This window comes from Lagopus leucura, unplaced genomic scaffold (assembly GCF_019238085.1).
Source record: "Lagopus leucura isolate 7727_CA_CO unplaced genomic scaffold, USGS_WTPT01 Super-Scaffold_100159, whole genome shotgun sequence".
In the NCBI taxonomy this organism is placed as follows: domain Eukaryota; kingdom Metazoa; phylum Chordata; class Aves; order Galliformes; family Phasianidae; genus Lagopus; species Lagopus leucura.
The window spans coordinates 33,928,123-33,952,911 of NW_024962335.1; the positions used below are offsets into that span (position 1 = coordinate 33,928,123).

The 24,789-nt window shown below is 43.4% G+C and overlaps 1 protein-coding gene across 1 annotated transcript; it reads right to left on the reverse strand.

Annotated features, from left to right (window-relative positions):
- Positions 1 to 491: 491 nt before the first annotated feature.
- GPR19 (G protein-coupled receptor 19) lies at positions 492 to 8,057 on the reverse strand. Its single transcript, XM_042890428.1, has 2 exons — positions 8,044 to 8,057; positions 492 to 1,761 (listed from the first exon to the last, which is right to left on the reverse strand). The coding sequence occupies exons 1-2, from the start codon at positions 8,055 to 8,057 to the stop codon at positions 492 to 494; spliced, it is 1,284 nt and encodes a 427-aa protein (XP_042746362.1).
- Positions 8,058 to 24,789: the final 16,732 nt, after the last annotated feature.

Below are 24,789 nucleotides of genomic sequence, written 5' to 3' on the forward strand. Positions count from 1 at the left end.
AATTTTATAGCTGAATTCAATCAGCTCCGTGTTTTGCCAGCATTACCACATACAAAAATCTTAGCCATGGGGTCTGAACAAGAAGGAAAACCCTAGTGCAACAATATTCTTAGGGGCATAACAAAAGGCTGTAGAGATGTCTTTGGGTGTATTTTTATATTTAAACATGGTGGCCAATGTACAGTGATTAAAAATGCAGTGGTATTTTTTCTCCCTTTTATCCCTACAAACAGAAAATGCAAGAGCTTTGCTTTTTTTGTAAAAAAGCAAATATGCTTGTGATTCAGGGAGAATACTTACAGAAGAAAAATGTAGCTGAAATTATATAGACTAGATACATCAAAATCAATGCATTTAATAAAATATCTTTTTTTTTTTCTCTCTCTCTCTAAAAGTTGTTGTAAAAACAAGTGTGTTTACATTGGTTCAAAAAGGAGATCAAGTTTTTTGTTCTGATGGTACATAATCACCATTAAAATATATTAAGCCAATTAGACAAATGTATTTGGAGGATTTGAATGAATAGGCCAGGCAAGCTTTTTTTCTTTTGCTTCTCTGTTAAATGAATGATAGATTGAGTCTTTGGTTACAGTTTTGGCTGGTGCTGGGATTTCTGAGATCCCGACATAATTTTTTTTTGCTATCCTTGAGCTGGTGGTGATGGTGTATGCATTGCTTCTGTAGCATTTCATGGAGGACATGCAAAACGTTTCTTTCATCCCTCTTCTGAAGTTTGCATTGTACACTGAGTACAGGGTTGGCTTAGAAGCTGAAGAACTGAAAGAGATCCATGTGATAACCATGAAAACCAAGGAACTTTTTCTGTAGTCTGTTTCCTCTGGGTGCCACAGTTGTATCACATGAAATGGGAGCCAGGACAGGAGAAACACTAAATTTAACATTAAGAACATCTTGATTGTTTTCACTTTCGTTCTTGGGACAATATTCATTGTTCTTCTAACAGTCCTGCCATCAGTGCCTATTCTCCAAATGTACTTAATGACCTTTTGGTAGAATAGGATAATGAGGATGGATGGGGTCAAAAACACCACCAAGAGATGGATAATACTGTAGATGGCTCCTTCCCAAGAACCTGGGAGAAAAAAGTTGCAATGGTCATCCTCATTGGAGCCATAGAAAAAGAAAACGGGTGATGTAAATGCAAGATCAAAGATCCAAGCTGCTACAATCATTTTCTTGGCTTTCTCTCTTGACACCTTGAAGCTCAGTGGGTAGACAATAGTGTAGAATCGATCCACACATATGGAGAGGAGCACATATATCTGGACTCCGGGAGTGAAATACTGAATATACCTTACCAGTTTGCATATCACATTCCCCAGTGTCCACCTGCCTGCTGTAAACTGAAGCAGCACAAATGGTGCACTTCCAACACTGATGAGAAGATCTGCACAAGCCATGGAGACAACAAAATAGTTGGTGGTTGATTGCGTCCTCCTGCTCCTGTGGATCACTAAGCAAACGAGGGAGTTTCCAAAGATGGAAATTATCCACAGTACTCCAAAAACCATGCTGGCTGATACAATTTCCCCTGGCTTCAACTCATACTGCAAGACAGTGCGGTTCTTGCTTGGCCTGGGCTCCTGGGGTGACTCTGTCATCTCATGGTCAGCTGCAGGAAGGGAGGTCTTGGGGTAGCTTTTGTTCTGCAGCAGAAGCAATAATGTAGGGAGAACAAAAGAAACATTGTTGTTGTCCGTACTATGGTCAAACATGACAGTCATGTCTCCTGCTTGGGCTCTGTATGAATGAAGACAAAATGTTATAAGTATTTGTGAAAACTTACTTTAATCAATGAATAATAATTTTAAATTGAATACGTGAATTTCAGAGAAATAGTCAGAAATATATTACAAGATTTTCTAATATAGCAATAATCACTATGTTTCCCATAGATTGTCTTAAACTTCACAAGCATTAAATGGCAGAACATGTTGTATTACTGACTGTGCATGTATGGACATCTTGCCTGATGCTCTGAAAAATGTCCATCCAATCCAATTCAAGGTGAACTGCAAAACCTTCTTCTTTTAGAAATGGAAGATCTGTTCCTGTGGTTACAATATGTGAGTCTTTAGCTCTAGAGTCTTTGTACTAACTCAGATATATCAGGATTAATCTCTTAGCAAAAAAACAGTTCATCCCAGAAGCCAAATGAGAAAGTCAAAAACCACCACAGTCTTCCTTGAGATTTCAAGTGATCCAGATCAGCAGATTTGCTTTCTGAGGTTTTATCCAGTGTTTTTCTGACGTTTTTTTTCTCTGCCTTTATCTGGCTTTACACCAACTACTTTCTCTAAGCACAAAGCTACCAAATGAAGAACACAATAAAACACACAATAAAAACACAATAAAAAAATAGCCAGATGTGGAAGAGGAAAAGATGTACTAATTGTTTGATGTGATTACAGAAGATGTTTTCCTTGAGCTATTTAGACTTAGTGTTCACCAGCTGATCTTAACGAAACATTGTGTGCATGGCACATCTGCATAGATGCAGCCACTCTGCACAGAACAGCTGGGCTGTGACAGGAACCTGCTGTGTCTTCTCCAAGTCTTGGCCCCACCGCATCAGCCTCACAACGTGCTTGGCTGCTGGCTGGGAACCAGAAAGTGGGTCAGTGCGTGAGTCACCAACACTACTCCCAGAGAAGCTAGCCTTATTGAGCAGCTTTTGTGTTCATCTAAACTGCAAACATCTCATATTAAGTTTAGCTGAAGCGGTCTAAGGCTGATAACTGACAGTGTTGTTTCAGGAACGTTATGCAAGTCCCTCTTTTCAAATAACAGTTGGGGATACAAGGAGAGGACATCCAGAGTCCAAGAAGTGGGTGTCAGCTGTCCGGAAGGGACCTCAGCCTTCAGGAGATACCCTGCCCCTCATCCTTTCTCATGCTGCCCAGTCTGGCCTCTGCTTCTCCCTCGTCCTTACCTGCCTTACCTAAATGTTTTCTTAGTAGATTTTCCTGTCAGAAGAGTCCTGGTTCCTGAAGTAACCCCTTTCCCCCTCTCCATCTAGTGTTCTCCTGGAGATATCCTGCCTTTGCCAACAGTCTGCAGGGTAATAGGGTGCTTTCTTTGGCAGAGTGGCAGGATGCACTGTCAGCACAACCTGCTGAATTGCATGCTGGAATGATCTGTAATAGAATAATACATGTGGAGCCTATTAGCCAGATATAAAAGAACTATTATATTCTTCCTTAATTTCCCTTCTTGACATGCAAAGGTATCTGCCACTCAGAAATATCCTGCTGCAATTCTCATGCCCCTTTTTGCTGCTTTGCTAACTAAAATGCAATTAAGTGTCAATGAACTGTCAAACTTGCATGTATGAAAAACGGCACTGAGCTCTTTATTTTCCCCTCTGCCTTCTTTGTCAATAAGCAGGTATTGGACACACAAAAAAGTAAAAATTACATAAATACATAAGGCCTAATGACATTTTTGTTTATTTTAAAAATACTTCTGCTTGTTTTTCCATTTAAATAAAAACAACATAGATCTGAGTTAAATTGCACTTTTACTAATTGAGAATCTGCACCGATGTAGCTTTACCAAAATTCTCACTCTTTTGTTCTAAATATTTTGGAGTAAGAATCCTCTTAATATTGATATGAGGACTTCCTATATTTTTGTTTAAAATCTGAAGCTTTGTAGATTTATGTGGAAATCAATAGGGTATAAGGAAATTTTCATTATCATCAAAGAGGGATTTCCTGGTGCTGCATGTCCTACCTTATGGACTTACTTTGTAATGTGAAAGCCCAAATGCATCATTTCCAGGGATATGCCTTTGAGTTGATAGTAAAGGAAATGCTAACTCTCCAAAAGAGGTCTGTTACTCAGAGAAGAAGTACCTGAGCCACAAGAATGACATAAAATCACTGCCACATCTTCTGTGCTGTTGTATAAAACCTATATGGCATAGTTACTACATGTTTACTGTCCTGTCTAGAAATGTCATTTCCATTGCAATTTGGAGCAGTAAAACCTAAAAAGATTCAAAAAGGAATGCAACAGATGGTCTTTTTTAGTGCTTAATCAAAAGAATAAATATTTTTCCCAGTCAGTTTTTTTTTGTTTGTTTGTTTGTTTGGTTTTTTTAGGAACAAAAGATAGCTAAGTAAATAGCAAAGTGGCTTTTTTATCCAGTGTGTTTAAGTCCTCTGCATCATCACTGCAAAATGCTGGTCATGCTGAGGCCCAGAGAGTTATTTGAAGGACATTATGCCGGTCTTTTACTCCATGAACTCCCCTCTCAGAAGAATTTCTTGGGAGTAGCTGCCAGACTGCAAGAGGAATGCTTCATCTAAAGGAGTTTAATCAATGTGAGAAGCAGGAGTAAATTGAATCAGGATGGGGTGCTTTTGTCTGGGTGTAAGATGCTAGGAGGTGACATTCACTCTTGCCTTAACTCAAATTAACTACGCTACATGTGCTGGGTCTCAGTGCAATAATCCTTTTATAGAATAGCACAGAGCCTTTTGACCTGTAACTGTCTCTTGCTGCATAGGGATGCCTGTGTGTATCTTGAGGCCATTCAGTACTTGTGCTTCCAGGGTAGGAATGTGGCTGCACATGCTTTTGAAAGCATGCAGATTCCCTGCCAGTTCTTGTCTCTGTGCTAGTATTCATAAAAACTCTCAGCTCCTCACCCTGCTCTTGTTATGAAGGCTTTCCTGTTCTCCACCTGCTCTTCTGAGCACAGCCTGGAAATCTCTTGAGTGTGTTCTTACTCTCTTCATTCCTGTACACAGGGTTAGAAAACATCTGTCTCTCTTCTATTAGGAGAACAAGACTTTTGAGATTCATCTTTTGAGATTCAAACCCATATTTTATATACCGCTGCCCGCACCCCTGCTTCTGCCCTCTGCTGGTAGAGAATCCTGTTCAGCAGCATCGTTAGCTAAAGGTCGTGTGCCTGGAGGTGTGGGTAAGCCGGTGTACAGTAAAAGCTTCTGAACTGAACTGACAGTGTAAGCTGACACACATTGCTATGTTGTATGTCTGCTTGTTGTATTTTATATCTGCTGCCTAGCCTATACTGCAGGGTGAGAGAGTAGGAAGTGGGGATGGAATCAAGTAAAGGAAATCGTTATTTCCATCGCATATAACTACCGTATGTTGTTTTCAGCTACTGCATGAATCTCAACAATATTTTTCTGCTATGTGTGTGAGGAAAATAAGTGGCTGACTGGGCTTAGTAATTGGTGAGCCACGCAGAAACTCACCAGCCAGGAACTGGGTCCACATGTTGCTTCTGGATGTAACTTCACATCTGAAGCAACTCCTCTGACTGCAGAGCTGGGCCCTGAGTTTTGGCCCAGAGGCTCATGAGTTTGGTAAACATTCAGTGTTGAAGAACATGTGCAAGTTACAAGGTACTGCACATTGGCTGAGACTCTTAAAGACAGTGCCAAGACAAACAAACGAAAAAAAGATTATGGTCTTTTGTTTTAGGTGTAATTCTTCTTACTCAAAAGGAAGATCCACTGAATCTTAAAAATCTCTAAGCTCTGTTCTACTCTCCTACTGCTGTGGCTAGTAGCCAAAACTTTAGCTGAATACTGATTGAAAAACGATGACAGAACCCATATCTCTTTGCCCATTGTGACTGTGGGGGGCAGGAAGACTGGGAGCAAGGAGGAGGGGGGCTGACCTAATTTCCAACCCTGCTTTCAAAACAGGTTCCACCTACTGGTGTTGTGCAACAAAAGCTTGAAATATTCTTCTGCAGGCTCTGCTTTCTTCAGTGGGGAATGAGGCTGTCCTTCCCTGATTCAGAGGTAAAAAAAAATAGGTGTACTCTCCCACACTCATACACTCATTTTTGGCAACACCAGGCCCTGTTCAAAGCACAACACACACTTGTGCTTGATGTGAGGAATGCAATGCTTACAGGACTAGTTTTTCATGGTGGGTGTTGACAGATGAGCTGTGATGAATCTCATGCCTGGCTGATTTTTCTGCCTATCTCCTGGAAATTCTCATCCTCTCCCCACCAAGCCTCCTCTCCCCCGCATGGAAAACATGCCAGCAGCATATGTGAGGGTGACAGCAGCTCAGCTCACACTGACAATTTACTTAGGAGAATATATATATTTTCTTCTTCTACATAAAAATTTCACACAGGAATGATTTCTTGACATTAAGTTGTAAAAGTTGCTTTATCAGCACTCATGCAGTGAATATGGTTGCAATATTTATGCACTGGTCCAAACTTTCATGTCTGGAATGAATGTCTGTTTTATGATCCTGTATCTTCTCCAGTAAGACAGATCTAGAGCTCACGTGACACGGGTCACTTGTGCCAGGTGTAGAGCAGAAGAGTAGGATGGCAATGGTGTCTAATAATAATGCCAGGGGTAGAGCTGCCAGAGATCTGAATATGATTTCAGGAAGACTTACGTGATAGGAATAAAAGGAGAAGTCCCAAACAATCAGTAGGAAGATGCTCCTATGGCCTCTGTCAGAGGATATGGTTTAGTGAGAGCTTTTCATGGCCTTCTCATACTGACTTTGCTGAGGAAGCAGGAGGGAACTGGAGGCCATGCAAAGCCTGCAGTTAGGTTGGAAATGCCTGGTGTAGAAACGGTTGTTGGAAGAACCGTTGCTGAGCTCAGGGAAGACTAAGCCACTGAGGAAGAAGCGGTCCCTGCACTGGAGACACTTACTTGGGCAGGGTGCCAGCTGCAAGACTTGTCCTGGTTGCCAATTGAAGGGAAAGTAGGGAGAGATGGAAGATGCTGTAATGGATAAATCTTAAAAACACAAATACTGCTTCAAGTTTTGTTGCTGAGAAGACTGAGGTTGAGGTAGGAAGGGGAAGTGGGCTCTGCTTGAGGCTTATCCTGCATTCTCTGGTTGACATTTCTCTGACTGGGAGTCACACTGAATTGCTGGACACCTGAGAGAAGATGCCTGGTGGGACTGCCGAAGGAAAAAATCACATGAGATTATGTGGTGCAACTCAGATGAAATTGCACTGCACAGCTTCACAAGCAGAGGCTTCACAGGAGTACTGTGGAGGTGTGAGGGTTTGCAAGCTCTCCCTCTGAGCTAAAGAGCAGAGCTCCCCAAACGTATTAAAGGTACAGAAATTTCTTCCCTTACTGTCTCATCCTGACTTCAGTATATTTCAAATAAACTCACAAATCAAGATTCCAAAACCCAGTAATTATACACTGAAAGAGTGATTTACTGACAACCCTTTCGAGAACCACTGTTGAAGATCCTTGCCAGAAAGAACTGGCTTGGAACCCTACCTCATACAAACAAATGGCCTTTTGAAAGTAGAAGGCAGTTTTACTTCTCTGTGGAACCAACATATTGCTTGTCATCCTAGAAGTCATCTGGATACATGAAAAATATTGCTATGCATTTTTAGAGAGTATCTGCCTGAATTAGCAAAAACAGAGTCGTCTTCTTGCCTCTGCTGGGTACAGATAAGAAAAGATTACTGTACCTGTGTTTTTTTTCCTAAGAAGATGCATCCAGGCACCCAAACAGAAGAAGGGACTTAATTCTTTCAAAAGGGATAATTAAAAATTAAAGGCAGAAAAACACAAAAGTGGCTATAATAGTGCAATTTCAAGGGGAAAGAAGAAGCTGCATGAATGCATCTGGCAACTGAGAGTAACAGATGGGCAGACTAGTCTGCTTCTTCTCAGTTATTTTCTTTCATCATACTGTCCATGTCAGGGGATTGTTTGAAAGCAAATAAATCCCATATAAAAATACTGAATGCTGACATATGATGCATATATTTATGTAGAAAATGAAGACGTTTATTCTGCAGTAGTTCTACTCACCCTTTTGCTTTCAACAGAATCACCTCAACATTCAAGCCTTGCAGAGTGTCTGTCCCTGAATAAAGCTCTCCTTGCTAAAACCCATGGATTTTAAAAGCACGCATGAAAATATACATAAAGTAAGTCGCTGGAGAAGATCATCTTTCTTTACAAGGATAGCTATTCCTTTAGCCACAACATTGCTCAGCATAGCACCTATAGATACACGTACCTGTTCCAAAGCATAATCCCAGAAGTCCTGGTCTCGTCCTTCTTCCTTTTATAATCCCAAGTGAAGTCATATTGAAGAACACGCAGTATGTTCACATCTGTGCCCGGCCACTTGCAAATCCAATAGAAGGAGGGGTGGGTTATTCTGCCCCTCTACTTTAAGGGAAAACGACGTGTGGCAGGGCTGGCTGCTGACTCGCGCTATTCCCTCCTCCCCCGCCCCGTCGCGGCCTCTCCCGTCAGCACCGCGGACAGCGGCACGGCTCCCGCCCCGGCCCCGTGGCCCCGACGGGGTGGCCGCTGGGTGCCCCGGTTCTTCTCCACCGCTCTGCCGGCTGCGGTGGCTGGCGGTCGACGCTGACGTCCCGGTTGCTATGGTGAGCAGCGGCTGCTGGGGAGGATGCCATGCCTCTTTCGCCATGGTCGCCATGAGACCCTGCCTCCTGAAAGAGAAAGGGATAGTGGATAAGGACAGGGAGGTGGAGGGAATTTTTAATTAGCTGCCTTTGGGAATGCATGCTCTTTTTCTTCCTTTCTTTCTTCTTCTTCGTCTTCTTTTTTTTAATTTTTTTTTTATTTTTTTTTTTTAATTATCATACAGATACTGAGACTAATTAGGAGAAAAAAATAATAGAGAAATCAGAGTGTCTGTTTCCCATTTGGAATTAGACATCTTTTTTCAATATGGAGTATAACACTGACATAATTTCTTTTAAAATGTTTTCTGCCACATATGCTTTAATAAGAAATATGTAATAATGACAATTCTCCTCAGTATTCAAAAGTGAGTCTCTCACAGGTGCTGTGGGATCAGTGTGCACAAAGCCATTGGCCTTGATGTGATGCATACACACGTGCTGAAAGAGCTGGCAGAGGTAACTGCTGAACTGCTATCTATTATCTTTCACAGGTCTTAGAGAACAGAAGAGGTACCTCAAGACTGGGAGATAGCCAGTGTCACTCCAGTCTTCAAAATGGACAAGAATAACAGAATCACAGAATTGTAGGCGTTGGAGGGGACCTCTAGAGATCATTGAGCCCAACCCCCCTGCAAAGCAGGCTCCCTAGACCAGGCTGCAGAGGTAGGCACTCAGGCAGATCTTGAGTATCTCCAGAGAAGGAGATTCCAAAACCTCCCTGAACAACCTGTTCCAGTGCTCCCTCACACTCACTGTGATGAAATTCCTTCACAAATTTGTGTGGAACTTCCTAACAAAAGCAAATATGGAGTCTTGCACTTGGGAAGGAGTAACTACATGTGTCAGCACAGACTGTGAAATGACCTGTGGAAGAGGAGCTCTGTGGAGAAGGACCTGGGGGTCCTGGTGGACTATAGGTTATCAGTGCGTCAGCAATGTGGCTAGGTGATCAAGAAGGCCACTGGGATCCTGAAGTGCATTAAAAGGAGTGTGACCAGAAGGTAACCTGAGGTTGCTGAGGGAGTTGGCGGAGGTGATGGCCAAGATGCTTTTCACCATATAACAGCATTCCTGGTCAAGCAGAGAGGTCCCAGAGGATTGAAGGCTCACCAGTGTGACTTTCTTCTACAAGGAGGATCAGGGAAACTACAGCCTGACCTCGGTACTGGGGAAGCTTATGGAACAGACCATCTTGAGTGAGATCACATGACATGTGCAGGGAGGATCAGGCTCAGCCAGCATGGGTTCATAAAAGGCATGTTGAACAACTTAATCTCCTTCTGTGAATTAATGACCCTTCTGGTGGATGAGGGAAAGGCTGTTGGTGTGGTCTACCTAGACTTCAGCAGAGCCTTTGACACTGTCTCCCACAGTATTCTCCTGGGGAAGCTAGCAACCTGTAGCTTGGACAGGTACACTCTTTGCTGGGTAAAGAATTGACTGGAGGGCTGGGCCCAGAGAGTTGTGGTGAATGGAGATAAATGCAGCTGGTGACCGGTCACAAGTGGTGTTCCTCAGAGGTTGGTGCTGGAGCCTGTCCTCTTCAGTATCTTTATTGATGATCTGAATGAGGGCATCGAGTGCAGCTGCAGTAAGTCTGCAGATGACACTAAGTTTGGGAGAAAGTGTCAATCTTCCTGAGGGTAGGAAGTCCCTTCAGAGGGATCTGGACAGGCTGGATCATGGGGCTGAGGCCAGTGGAATGAAGTTCAAGAAGCTCTGGGTTCTGCACTTTGGCACTTTGTCCACAACAACCCCAGGCTTGGGACAGAGTGGCTGGAAGACTGTGTGGAAGAAAGAACCTGAGGCTGTTGGTCGATGCTTGACTAAACATGAGCCAGCAGAGTGCACAGGTGGCCAATGGCATCCTGGCTTGTATCAGAAATAGTGTATCCCCTCACTCAGCTCTGGTGAGGCTGTACCTCAAGTACTGTGTTCAGTTTTGGGTCCCTCACTGCAAGAAATACATTGAGGCCCTGGAGTGTGTTCAGAGAAGAGCAGTGAGGCTTGTTAGGGGTCTGGAGAACAAATCTTATAAGTAGCTGAGGGAACTGGATTGTTAGTTCCGGAGAAGAGGAGGCTCAGGGGACATCTTAAGGCTCTCTACAACTACCTGAAAGGAAGTTGTGGCGAGGTGGATGGTCAGCCTATTCTCCTGCATACCTAGTGATAGGACTAGAGAGAATGGCCTCAGTTTGCACAGGGGAGATGCAGGTTGGATATTAGGATAAAATTATTCTCCTACAGAGTGGTCAGCTGCTGGAATAGATTGCCCAGGGAGGTAGAGGGGTTCAGGAATCATTTAGATGTTGTATTGAGGAACATCGATTAGTGGGGAAGTATTGGTGGTAGGTGAATGCTTGGATCCTGGAGATATTTTCCAGTCTTAATGATTCTATTATTCTAATGATACTCTAAGGATAGAATAGATTTGCTTGTTTCTTCCTGTTTAAATCCCAACAATGGTTCAGAGAGTAGCAAGCGGACCCATAGCTAAGCTAGAGATGTAGTTCTGCTTGCTGTCTTCAGACTCCTGTAAAATCTGAGCAAAACCCTGAAGAGAAACTGAAATTCTGGGATAACTAGCTCAGGGGACATCTTATCTCCATTTCACGTGGAAATAGTAAGTTGCCCAAAGTAAAAGGTGGCTTGCTCTTATTTGCATTCAGAAAAGCAGTTTTTGCTTCATTAAGGCTCAATTTGAACTAGATGTCTTTGTCTCTTCTCTAAGCACTATATGCAAAGCAGAATTCACTGTGCCTTGAAGTTAATATTCTGCAGTGTGAATTCTAATAGCTGACATTTAATTGATCTGCATGCATGGAGCTCAGCTGAGATGAATCGCATTTGTGTCTGCCACATCTGCTACATTCTTAATTTAAGGATGTATTTCAAATGAATGGAGAGTCGATGCTGAAGTTCTCATTCAGAAGTAACGGTGAGGTCTGTGCCTGCTTTGAAGTGGTACTCATTGCCCTAGGGATACCAATCTTACAGCTCTACTCAGAGGCAGTTTCCGATCATTCAGTGTTGTCAAAGTCAGACCAGTAGAATCAGGACAGAAAGGATTTCTAACAGTGCAAATCAGGGGTTCCTGTATAAGGATGCTAAGGTAAGTACCAGAAGTCTGGATAATCCAATGCAGAGGAAAATGGAATAACAAATTGTTATCTTCACCTGATATATTCTCCTGAATTTGACCATGACTTTTTTTTCCCCTGAAATTAAATGGGAGATCTTTTTTTTTTTTTTTTTTTTGGGGGGGGGGGGGGGGGATCTATTTCCTACTTGACAGAGCAAAAGAGAAGTTTTACTTTTCTGCTGCTGACTCATTTGTATGCGTGTTGTTCTTTGGCAGAGAAGTGATAAAAATGTTCTGTTGTATAAACAGTGAGTAGGAGAATCACAGCTTAGTCTAGGAGGCTCATGTAGTCCAGAACTGGTGATGTGAGTCTTAAATGAACATCTTGACAAATTTCAAGTTAGCAGAGATAGTTGGAGATGTGTCAGAAAGTTGGGCAAAAAGTTTGTAAGTTGAAGTCACTTTTGAAATCTGCAGATTGCTTGATAGGTTGAATGCTACTTTTGTTACAAAATATGTTTCTGAGAGATTACAAGCTAGGAATCTTTGTGATTGGAACATAATGCATCTCTAAGAAGCTGACTTCATTTCTGAGTTAACTTTATCATTGTAAAAAAAATGGGGCACTGATTTTCGGGAACCATCATGGATCAATTAAAGGTCAACCAAAGGATCGGCATGGGTTTATCAATGGTAGATCCTGTTTGACAAACTTGATTTCATTCTATGACAAGGTGACCTGCTTAGTGGATGAAGGTAAGGCTGATAATGTGGTCTACCTGGATGACAGTAAAGCTTTTGACACTGTTCCCCACAACATCCTCGTGGAGAAGCTGGCTGCACAAAGTTTGGATGGGCTAACACTCTGCTGGGAGAAACACAAACTGGATGGCTGGGCCCAAAGAATTGTGGTCAATGGAGTTAAATCCAGTTGGCAGCCAGTCAGGAGTGGTGTCCCCCAGGGCTCAGTACTGGAACTACTTCTATTTAACTTCTTTATTAATGATCTTGATTATTGATGGGATTGAGTGCACCCTCAGTAAGTTTGCAGATGACACCAAGTTGGGAGGAAGTGTTGATCTGCCTGAGCGGAGAAGAGCACTATAGAGGGACCTGGATAGACTGCATCAATGGGCCAACATAAATCGTATGAGTTTCAATAGGGCCGAGGGTAGGGTCCTGCATTTTGGTCACAGCAACCCCAGGCAACCCTACAGGCTCCTACAGGGAGGAGTGGCTGGAAAGCTGCCTGATGGAAAGGGACCTTGGTGTACTGATGGACAGTCAGCTGAATATGAGCCAGTAGTGTGCCCAGGTGGCCAAGGAGGCCAATGGCATCCTGGCTTGTAACAGGAATGGTGTGGTGAGCAGGACTAGGGAAATATCCTGCCCCTGTACTTGGCACTGATGATGCCTCACCTCGAGTACTGTGTTCAGTTTTGTGCACCTTAGTACAGAACACACTGAGATGCTAGAGCAAGTCCAAAGAAGGGCAATAAGGCTTGTGAAGGGCTTGGAGAATATGCCATATGAGAAGTGACTAAAGGAACTGGGGCTGTTTAGTCTGGGCAAGAGGAGGCTGAGGGGATGCCTTACTGCTCTCTTTAAATACCAGAAAGGTGAGTGCAGTGAGAGTGGGGCTGGTCTCTTCTCATTGGTGACAGGACAAGGGGAAGTGGCCTCAAGTTGCACCAGAGGTTGGATATCAGGAAGGGCTTCTTTACTGAAAGGGTTGTTAAGCACTGGAATAAGCTCCCCAGGGAGGTTGTTGAGTCACCATCCCTGAATGTGTTTAAAAACCATTTGAATTAGGTGCCCAGGGACATGATTTAGTAGAGGATTGTTAGAGTTAGGGTAGTAGTAGGATTAGGTTGTTGGTTGGACTTGATCTTTAAGGTCTTTTCCAACCTGAGCAATTCTATGATTCCATGATTCTACAATTCAAACAAAGCTTTAACAAATGATAAACAAGCCCTGTGAATAGACACCAGGTTTTATCACATAATGGCTTTTGTTTCCCCTCAGCTTTTAATTTAACCTTAAAAATGAGAGTGAGGCTGTTGCGCATGCCTATTGCAAAAATAGCAATCATCTATCACTTACCTCAGCCAACAGGTTTTCTTATTTGAACAGGTATGGTAATTTCTTTCTTCCTACTGTGAAGTAAACTCTGGTGTTGTTTGTGAGGCACTCAGGCCCATAGCTTGAATCCTCTCTCACCAGGAGCTGTGTAAATGGAGTTACCTCTTTGAAGTGTCTGAGCAGCACTGCTGGATCCAGGCCTTTGTCTGGTCTGCACAGAGCAGCAGCTGCATACGTAATTGTGGCATCTCAGTCAGAATGGGGATCCTGCTGGAACAGAAAGCAAGGCACTGGGTAACCAGAAAGACGAGGGAAACCAGGGTGACCCCTGAGTTGAATAAAGTAAGGAGGTGCTTATGTTGGGACATAAATTCCTCTCTGGAGCATTGTCTGAGCAATCAGTTCACGAATCCTTGTGACAGGTTCACATTCACTTTCAGAAGGCAGTTATAAGCAGGAGAACTTACAGCTCTTAGCATTGGCTCTAGCAGTGAAGGTTGTTAGTTTGCCCTTGGTAGAGAATTAGAAGATACAGACATACAGCAGAATGAAACTACTGCTCCTTCCAACACTGCTTCCCTACAACTGCAAGAAAGAGAAATATACCCCCAAAAGGCACAGAATACAGTGTTGTGAGATTGTTGTTGCTATTGACTTCCTATAATCAGTGTGTTTTTGGGGCTTTGACATTCAAAGGGACCTGCTCCCTGTCCTATCCGTCTGTATCACGGTAAATTCAGCCCCATGGGTTTATAAACCAGAAAAAGATGCTGTTTTTGTGCACCAGCATGGATGCACTTAGACACTCTTGATGACACAGAGACAAGAAACAACAACAAAACAAACAAATCACCACCACCCATAATACTTTTGCACTCTTTCAAAATGTCCCCATTTGAGAATGAAATTCTCTGAGGACCTTTACTGGTCCATATTAGATATATGAATTGAGGAGCTAAGTACATATCCGAAATACAAACATATGCATAAGTGTAATAAGTTTCCCGCTCTCTGTCTTCCAGACCGATTTAGTAACCCTTGGAAAAAGTCTTACTGCCAGATGAGCTTTTTTGGCACAACCCCAAGTGCAGCGTCTTAGAGGAGAGATGCTCTGGGAAGGAAAGAAAAGGGGGAAGCACAGAGAAAACCGATGCTGCCCTCGTGCGGCACCCGGCGTGCCGGGTCACGGGAGAGTCCTCGGCATCGGGACCGCCCGGCTCCATCTACGCCCGTGGAGATGGGTGCCTCCTCGTCTGGTATGGAACGAGGTGCCTGAATCTGCAACCCCAGCTAGAGAGTCAAGTAAAGGCAAAAGCCAAATCGCCTACTCGCCATTGTCCTTTGGAGGAGCAAGTCTTGTCCCTTGAGTACATGGGGAATTCAGGCAACACAGAGGCAGGAGACCAAACAGCCATCAGTACCTGCCCAATCTCTGAGGCTTCCCTCAATACTGTATTTTTCTTCTTGTTTTATTTATTTATCGTTTTATTTATTTATTTATTGTTTGATTGTTTGTCTGATACTTAATTATTCATATAGTTATCTCTAAATTGGAGAAATATGGATTTGAATGACGGCTGAATGGTGGCACTCAGGGTGTTGTGAGCAATGGCTCAAGACCCAGGTGGAGACCACCAAGGATTCATACTTGGATCAGTTCAATAAATTTATTAGCAGTGGGATTGAGTGCATTCTCAGCAAATTTGCCCATGAGATTAAGCTGAGTGATACACTTGAAATAATAAAAGCAAGGAATGTCATCCAGTAGCCAAGCTTGAGAACTGGGTCCATGTGAATTTAATGAAGTTCAGCAAGGCCAAGTGCAAAGTGTTGTACCTGAGTCAGGGCAATCCCAAACACCAATAGAAACTGGAAGATGAACAGATTGAGAGCAGCCCTGCAAAGGGTTGGAGATTCTGCTGAATGAAAGCCAGTAGTGTGTGTTTGCAGTCCTGATGGCCAACAGTATCTGGGCTGCATCAAAAGTGGGGTGTCTAGTCCCATCCAGCCTGGCCTTGAATGCTTAAAGAAATAGGGCATTTACAACCTATTCCAGTGTCTCACCATCTTCTGAGTGAAAAATTTCTTCCCAATATCTACTTAAAATCTCTCCTCTGTTTGTGTTAAAATATTCTCCTTTTTCTTATTGCTGTCAGACTATGTAAAAAGTCACTCTTACATTTATAAGCTCCCTTTAGGTACTTAACTCTCACAATGAGATCACTGGAGCCTTCTCTTCTCCAAAATCAGCAAGCCCAGCTCCTTCAACCTTTCTTCATAGAAGAGATGCTCCAGTCCTCTGTTCATCTTCATAGTCCTTCGCTGGACATGCTCCAACATTTCCAGAACCTTCTTGTGCTGGGGGCCCCAGGCCTAGGTGCAGTACTGCAGGTGGTGCCTCATGAGGGCAGTGAAAAGTGGGACAATCACTTCCCTTGTTTTGCTGGCCGCTCCTCTTTTGATGAAGCCCAGGATACCATTGGCCTTCTGGGCTGAAAACGCACACTGCTGGCTCATGTCTACCTTTTCATCCACCAAAATCCACAAGTCCTTCTCTGCAGGGCTGCTTTTAGTGAGTTCTTCTCCCAGTTTGTATACATACCTGGGATTACCCTGGCCCAAGTGTGACACATGGCACTTTATCAAGGTTCATGCAGGCCCAATTCTAAAGCTTGGCTTCTGGATGGCATTCTGTACTTTCGTTAGTTCAAGTGTACCACTCAACTTAGTGTTATTGGCAAACTTGCTGAGAATGAATTTAATTGAAACTTTTCAAACCTGTCCAGGTCCCTCTGGATGGATCGCATCTCATCCTTCTATTGTGTCAACTGCACCACTCAGCGTGGTGTCACTGGTGAACTTGCTGAGGATACACTCAATTGCACTGTCTATTTCACTGATAAAGATGTTGAAGAGCACTAGACCCAAGATGGAACCCTGAGGGGCACAACTCATGACTGGCCTCTACCTGCTCAAAGAGCTGTTGACCACAATCCTGTTGTTGTCCAACCACCTCTTTATTCTCCAAATAGTCCAACCTTCATCTCTCCCCAGTTTAGAAACAAGTCCAGGTAGAAGACATCTGTTACCCTTCCTCTGTCTACCATCATTCTATCATAGAAGGCCACCAGTCAGGAACGACCTGCCCTTGGTGAAGTTGGGCTGACTGTGTTGGGTCGCCTCCTTATCTTGCATGTGGATTAACTTCTCTTCCAGGGTGATCTGCTCCATCACCTTCCCAGACAGGGAAGGCAGAAGCGAGTCTCACCAAAATGTAGTACCCACAGTCTTCCCTTTTTCCCCTCTCTTAAAAATGGGAGTGGTGTTTCCCTTTTTCCAATCACCCAAGACTTTGTCTGTCAGCTAAAACTTCAAATATAGTGGGGAGCACCTTGGCAGCCACATCAGCCAGTTCCCCCCAGGACCCCAGAATGTATGTCATCTGGCCCCATAGACTTGCACATACGCATTCTCATGAGTTGATCTAAGACTTGCTCTGCTCTTACAGTGGTAGGGATTTTGCTTACCTGACTATTTGGCATGTCTCCTAGCATTAAGGCTTTGTAGAAGAAGGGGAGACAAGAGTCAAGAGAAATCCTTGCGGGGAACAAGACTCTTATTGTATGAATAATTGATGCAAAATTGAATAATTATTCTATTTTTTTATGGGACTTTTAATGTTTATCTGATATGAAGTTCATAAGAGTAATGATTAATCCAAGCATGGTATTGCTTATGGTAAGAAATGCTTGGCAAGTAGGTATATTGATTTTGAGGGACAAGACTTGCAGCAGATTAAAGTATAAAAATTATACATGGTTATGATGATAATTAGAGCTGAATTAGTGCTGCCACCTTTGAAATTAAAATGTGACCTTGTCCATACAGCTGCTGTATGTTTGTACAGGTTTCAGGGGAAGCAGACAAGCCCAGAATGAAACTGGCCCCAGTTCACTGCAGTCAGCTAAGTGCTGGGACCATGAAATGAATGACTTCTGTTCAGACTCATATGTAAGAGATAAATACACAACCCAAAATGTCAAAGCAAGGAGGCACCAGTGTAGATGAGATTTGTCTGAATCAGAGGACTAAAATGAGGTAAATTTCTAGGACCTTGCTGGTATATCATTATCTTGTGTACCTGGTGTTAGGGAAAAAAAAAAAAAACCAACAAAACGAAGCAACTAATTGGATCTTTTAATATATCTTCTTGTTTGTCAAACCATATGAGGAAATTTGGTGTGATTTTCATGATGATGTAGTTATTTATTTTCTTCTAAACCAGCCTTATTCAGAAAAATGTCTGTTGTGAGAATGGGCCCCAGTCTTACAGCATTGATAAAATGTTCCACCAAAGCAAACCTGCCTTGCTGTTTTTTGCTGGTTAGGGCTCTGCATCATTAAAATTATGGGAATTTAAAAACTGTCAGGAAAGGCAAATTGAGTAACACATCTCTTTTGTTACTGTTAATAGTGTGTGATTTTGTGTGTGTGTGTGTGTGTGTGTGCATACTTTCTTCAATCAGCATGTAACTTGGCACATGAGCTAAATTACAACAAAGAGAAGAGAAAGGAAATATCCTTAGAATTCAGTCATGAAATGAGACAGACTGGATGACCATTTTTTTTTTTTGCGACAGAAGATTGTAGATTTGACACTGCACAGTGCACAGTGGGACACAAGGAATTATCTGCCTGAGAATAATGCAAGAGATGCCTTTGGGCTGCTCATGGCTCAAAGAAGATGTCTTTGACTTGCAGGGCCTGAGAGGAGATCATGGCTCCCATGGTGCAGATAACCAGGGTGGGACAGTGGTGTGAAGGGATGGGACTGTGCCAGATGTGCCTGCAGGAGGAAGAGAGCAGGGATGGAGGCCCTGTGTTTACAAAAGGGGTACAGAAAGCTGTGGGCAAAGGTCAGTATGTCAGTCTTTCTTGAGTGTATTAGTTCTGAGCCTGTGAGACTGAATCACAGAATCACAGAATCACAGAATTGTAGGGGTTGGAAGGGACCTCCAGAGATCATCGAGTCCAACCCCCCTGCCAAAGCAGGTTCCCTAAACCACATGTGAGGTGTTCATCAGCTCAGAGGTGAGAATTGCCTCCTTCCTGATTTTTTTCTCTGCTTGGCCCAATTGGCAGATGATGTCCTACTTCTTCTTCATCCCTCCTTTCTTCCCTCCCACTCTCTTGACTCCTTTCCTTGCAGAACAAGTGGCTGGCTGATGTTGGCAGGGACCTGAGGGTCCACCTGGCCCAACCCGTTCTTAAGCAGCGACGCCCGGAGCAGGGTGCCCAAGATCACGCTCAAGCAGATTCTGAAAGCCTCCGAGGAGGAGAACCCACTGCCTCCAGGACCTACTGCCCTGGCTTCCGTCCCTCCGTCCCACGCTCCTTGCTTTTCCCGCTTCCGTCGGTAGATGTCAGTGAGCTCCACTCCATGCTCCTGGAGCCTCCGGGCTGTCTCTCAGACATCCTGCGAGGAGAAATCCCCTGTGAAATGCAGAGGAAACATTTGGCAGATAAGTCAGTGGAGGAGGCAGTTCAAGAGCAGTAATCTGACAGAGAGAAGTGTTTGGGGAGATTTTCCTTGGTGAGCCAGAGCAACCTCTCTGATGTTGATAGTGCATGCACTGTGCGAAGCTGCAGGAAGGAGTTTTATGGCTGGTTAAAACAGATTCAGCTCCAGCAAAGCTGCTGTTTTAGCAGAGACAGCCAACATAATGGTGTCAGAGCTGTATATAGTAAATACCTCATCTATGTCACTGTGTTAATATAGAGTCCTCGTGTTTTTAGTACCCTTGTAAAGTCCCCCACGTGTTTTAGAAAAACTCATCCAATTCTGACTTTGCAGATGCAGCACAATCTTGGGCAGATCGCTTATTGTGATAGGCCTGGTTTGCCCACCTGTAAAATGAAGCTCATAATAACCACATGCCTATTGTTCCCAGGGCTGTGGCATATATTACCTGTTTCACACCTGACTTGAGGGTAGTTTATAAACATGAGGGTGACTGACTTTTTACATGGTCTGATAGTGATTGGACAAGGGGGGTGGTTTTAAACTCAAAGAGCACAGGCTGCCCAGGGAAGCTGTGGGTGTCCAATCCCTGGAGGTGTTCAAGGCCAGGTTGGATGGGACTCTGTGCAGCCTGATCTAGTGGATGGCAGCCCTGCTCACAGTAGGGTGTTCAAACTAAGTAATCTTTGATGTTCCCTCCACTTTATAATTACATGATTCTGTGATTCTATGATTCTATGACTCAAACAGTTAAACTGCAGCAGGAATGGGGATGTTATGCTCTGAGACAGACATGCTCATTCAGGATCCCTATTCTTGTCCTTTTTGTATTGAACTGCAAAAAACAAAGCAAAACAAAACAAAACAAAACAAAACAAAACAATGCCTGCTTGTAAAGACAGCTGATAAATGTAGTTAGGGAAAATGTTCTTTTTAATAAAAGAGCTGTGAAACCCCTGGAGACTATCTTTCAAGTAACTGAATGTGTGCAGGTACAGCCTGTTGTACTGCTTTGGCCCACATTGGAGGTAAGTGTGCAGTAGGCTCATTGATATCATTTTGTCAGCACATCCCAACCCGAGGCAGTTTCACTGCTGATGACACATCCATGGTGATGACAGATTGAGACAGAGGCAGGTGGGGTTCTGCGCCTGGCCTGCCTGTGCTATCTGTGATATCTGTGGGTAACTGAGTGAGCCTGGAAATGGACTGTGCTGAAAGCAGCAGTGGAAGGCACTCAGTTCCTGTTTTCCAGTGAGGAGACAAGGTTTTCTTTTTGTATGGTGACAGAGGAAATAGACAGAACATTCAAGCTGGTTATCCAGAGAAGGAGGCTGAATACAATCACACTTCTTTTTCTTTGTTGCAGGGAGCCTGGCAGGCCTGGGAGAAGAAGGTCTTTGAAGAAGAAGAACACTTTGTCAGTCTTTTGTATTAGGGATCACAGAAATATGTCTCCTATAGACGCCAGAGTAGGGGGTCTGACTATAGCCCTTAATCCCTCTGTGCCTCAGCTCCCTTTTTCTTAAGATACTGATAGGGATACTTGCAGCAGAAATCTCTCACAGACTGATATTTGTGGCACTTTGTAAATACAGTGGCAAAATACGTAGGCAGAGCAATATTATTTGCTATTATACTTCCAGAGCTGGCTTTTTAAACAGGAGCTTGCATGTTTTGGAAACAGAATGAGGTAGGGCTGGAAACAGAAGATGTGCTCAGTCTGACTGTGGAGCAGGATGGGATAAGAGGCTGCTCACAACCTGTCCTACTGGCTATGGAGCCATGCTGTTGGGCATCAAGCTTGGAAGGTCTGCAGCTGAGGGCCACTGATATTGGACACCCCATCAAAAAATAAGAGAAATCCACCACCTGGGCAACTCACCTTTATAAAAAATGTCAAATCTTCTGGAGCTGTATGTTGGTGTTTGTGAACATGAGAGTTATGTATGCCAGCAGGAGTTCTCCACAAGAAGGGCCACAGAAACTGTTCTGTGTTAGGGCAGAGGCCGGTCATAAGCAGTGTCCCTCAGGAGTCTGGTGCTTTTCAACATCTTCATCAATGACACAGACGATGGCATCAAGTGCACCTTCAGCAAGTTTGCAGATGATACCAAGCTGAACGGTACAGTCGATACAGTGGAGGGAAGGGAAGCCATACAGATGGACCTGAACAGGCTGGAGAAATGGGCCCATGTGAACCTAATGAGGTTCAACAAGGCCAAGTGCAAGATGTGCCAGGTGTTTATACATACTGAACGAAGAACGCCTTGTGACAGCCCTGTGGAGAAGAACTTGGGGGTCCTGGTGGGTGAGAAGCTGGATATGGGCCAGAAGTGTGCGCCTGCAGCCCAAAAGGCCAACTGTGTTCTGGGCTGCATTAAAAAAGGAGTGACTACCTAGGAGAGGGAGGTGATTATCCCCCTCTATTCAGCTCTTGTGAGGCTTCATCTGGAGTACTGCGTCCAGGCCTGGGACCTCCCAGTACAAGAAAGACATGGAGCTCTTGGAGCTGGTCCAGAGGAGGGCCACTAAGATGATGAGAGGGCTGGAGCACCTCTCCTATGAAGAAAGGTTGAGGGAACTGGGTTTGTTTAGCTTGGCGAAGAGAAGGCTCCAGAGGTCCTCATTTGACCTTCCAATACTTGAAGGGAGTATATAAATAGAAGGGGGAACGGCTGTTTACAAGAGTGGATAGTGATAGGACAAGGGAGAACACTTCTAAACTGAGACAGGGGAGGTTTAGGTTAGGTATTAGGAGGAAGTTTTTCACACAGAGCGTTGTAACACACTGGAACAGGTTGTGCACAGAGGTTGTGGATGCCCCAAGGCCAGGCTGAATGTGGCTCTGGGCAGCCTGGTCTGGTGGCACATATCAAGGGGATTGAGACTAGGTGATCTTTATGGTCCTCTTCAACTGAGGCCATTGTATGATTCTATGAAACTTTCATGTCCTGCAGTGGCTCTGTTACAGGCAGTGGTGCTTTTGGGCTTCATCAGGTTGTACAATGCAATACAGAAGGCATGTAATAAATTCCCTTAGCCTGTGGGCACCAAATGTTTGACTTAAGGAGAAAAGGGTCTAATGTGGGTCTTAACGCCTCAGGTGGATTTCCTAGTAAGCCCAGGCATAAGATATTCATACTGAAAATATTTGGGTTGCTTTGTAAAAGTAGAAATCTGGAGATCTGTTCATTGTTGAAGAGAGAAACAGAAAAGAAATGATGTAACTGCAAGTTCTTTCATAGGATGTGGGAAGATAAGAATGTGTTTGGAGGTGAAAAGACATTCTTATGAGTGCAGGAAAAGAACTGTGCTTTGGGAAGTTGTGATATGAGAAGCATGGAAATGGAACATACATAGAGATACAAGTCTCAGAGACCTGGTGGGTGCAGTTACAAAAATGATGTGTAACCAATGGAGGTGTAAAGAACCAGTGAGAAGGGGAGGGGGGAAAAAAGGTAAGAAAGAAAGATCCCAGCATATACAACAGGTTATTCTTACTTTTATTTAACTCCTTTTTTATTCTTTTTTTTTTTTCTTTTTTGTCATTTTTCCTGTAAAATAGAAAAATGACAACATTGGTCCAAAATCAAATTGCCTGTGGAACAGCACTTGTTTTATTCTGCATCTGATACAGAGGCTCCCAGTACCTGCTTTGAAGCTGAGGTATTCTTTTCGTCCCATTTTGCTTTACACATCTCTATAGTTAACCAGTGGAGGGAAGTGCTTCCTCAGCCCAGACACTGAACCTGATTCAGCCAATATCTTTTGGTGAAACTGCACAAGTGACTTCTAATAAGAGTTTGAAGATATATGAGTATTCATGGCATAGTATATACGAGTATATCTGTGTTATCTGCTATCCTGACAAAAAAAAGGGATGGAAGAAGATGTCTCCATATAGGGTTTACTGTGCTGTTGTTTGGTATTCAGTATGGTTATTGTACTTTGACAATGATAAAACATTTTGCTCCCTGGCATTGACTTCACCACTGAAGAGCTGGTGCCTGTTGACCAGGGAAAGATATGTTTCTGTTATATGGAAGCTCTCTGTTAAATATTAACTTCTTGTTGCTGAGCTTACAGGTCATTTTATTGTACCTGCAGATCTCTTGACACACAAGGATATTTGTCCTGTGATGAGAATTTACTTTGTCTGTTTCACTGTTAATTTTTTGGTTGAAAACTTAGGCCTTCATCTGAATGTGCATTTTCAGTAAATGTCTGCTTTCCACATAAAATAATTTTGGTCAAAAGCTAGCATTTCTTAACTTTCATCCAAAAGACTTTAATTTTATGACAGTCATTGTGTGAAAGTATGTGCTCCTCAAGTCAACTTGAGGATTTTATATTGGAAACTTCCTGTTTTTCACACAGTTTCATAGCTAAGCAAAGCAGTTCATGTGCCAGGCCAAGAAGAAGAACAGAAGATGGACAGTGAACTGCCTGTAACTATTCCTTATTTGGGAGAGGATTCTTTAAGCTAAGATGTGTTTAATGCAAAAGCAGAAAAGAATTATTTTTTTTGGTGGAAGGGAGGCATATGTTGTGAAAAACATAATCCTGACCCCTCATCCCACAACTTCAAGGTCTGAAATATCTACTGCTACCCCCTCTTGCAGACATGGGAAGTAATAAAGCCAAGGAATTGTCTGAAATTCTCTTTCTCATGCACAGATCTGTGCTAGTTGAACAGTGCAGAGCTTCCACCTTTAAGCAATCGCGGTTCCCTCCTGCACACGATGAACACCAGTGATTTTTTTCCCAAATAATATGTAATGTTGGCACACTGATTCTGGCTGTAAGAGAGAAGGAATTAATATAGAGGGAATGAAGAAAGAGGGATGAACAATGTTCTTCCAAAGTACTTCCAGGTTCTATACTCCCTTGGCACGAGAGCTGGCTGAAGAGTGCCCAAGGTCCAGAGCTGGAGTAGTGTGGTCAGCCAGCTCCCAGACTGACTTGCACAACAGCTGTGGATGTGTTCAGAACCAATCTGGTTTGCTGGGAAAGTGTGGAAGTATGAGCAACTTTTCTAGGACAAAGACAGGAATGTTTCAAGGTGAGTAGTAAGGCATACTACCAGCCCAAATTAGTTCCACCCCTGCTGCCTGCCAGGGGTAGAGAGGATAGGTTTGAAACAGGGCGATAAATATCCTTGGCTGCCTGGAGATAGAACAGCCCAACTGGGCACCCTTAGGGATGTCAGGGCTCTGGCTCAACTCTGTATTTAGGGAGACAGTGCCTACTGCCTTGGCTTGAAGGGTGTTCATGGTGTGCATGATATCTGCCTGTGGCCCAAATATAGGAAGATTTCATGACATGAACAAAGGCATGGAGAGCAGCTGGGAGGTGGATACTACCTCTGAGAAATGGAAGATGAAAGCTTCAAATGTTGTTTGACCATGAGCACAGAGGCTGTGTATGGTTAGTATAGCTGTTGTAAGCCTTTTATCATGTACTGTGCAGCAAGCACTTGATCAATATATTGAGCAATAATTACTTTTTAGAGCTTCCAAGCAACCTTAGCTGTGAAACTGTTGTTGTTTCCAATGGAAAAAAAAAAAAAAAGAAAAAACAACACAGGATGAAAAAAATGGGTTTACATGTATTTTTTTCTTTCCTTTTGAGGTTAACAAT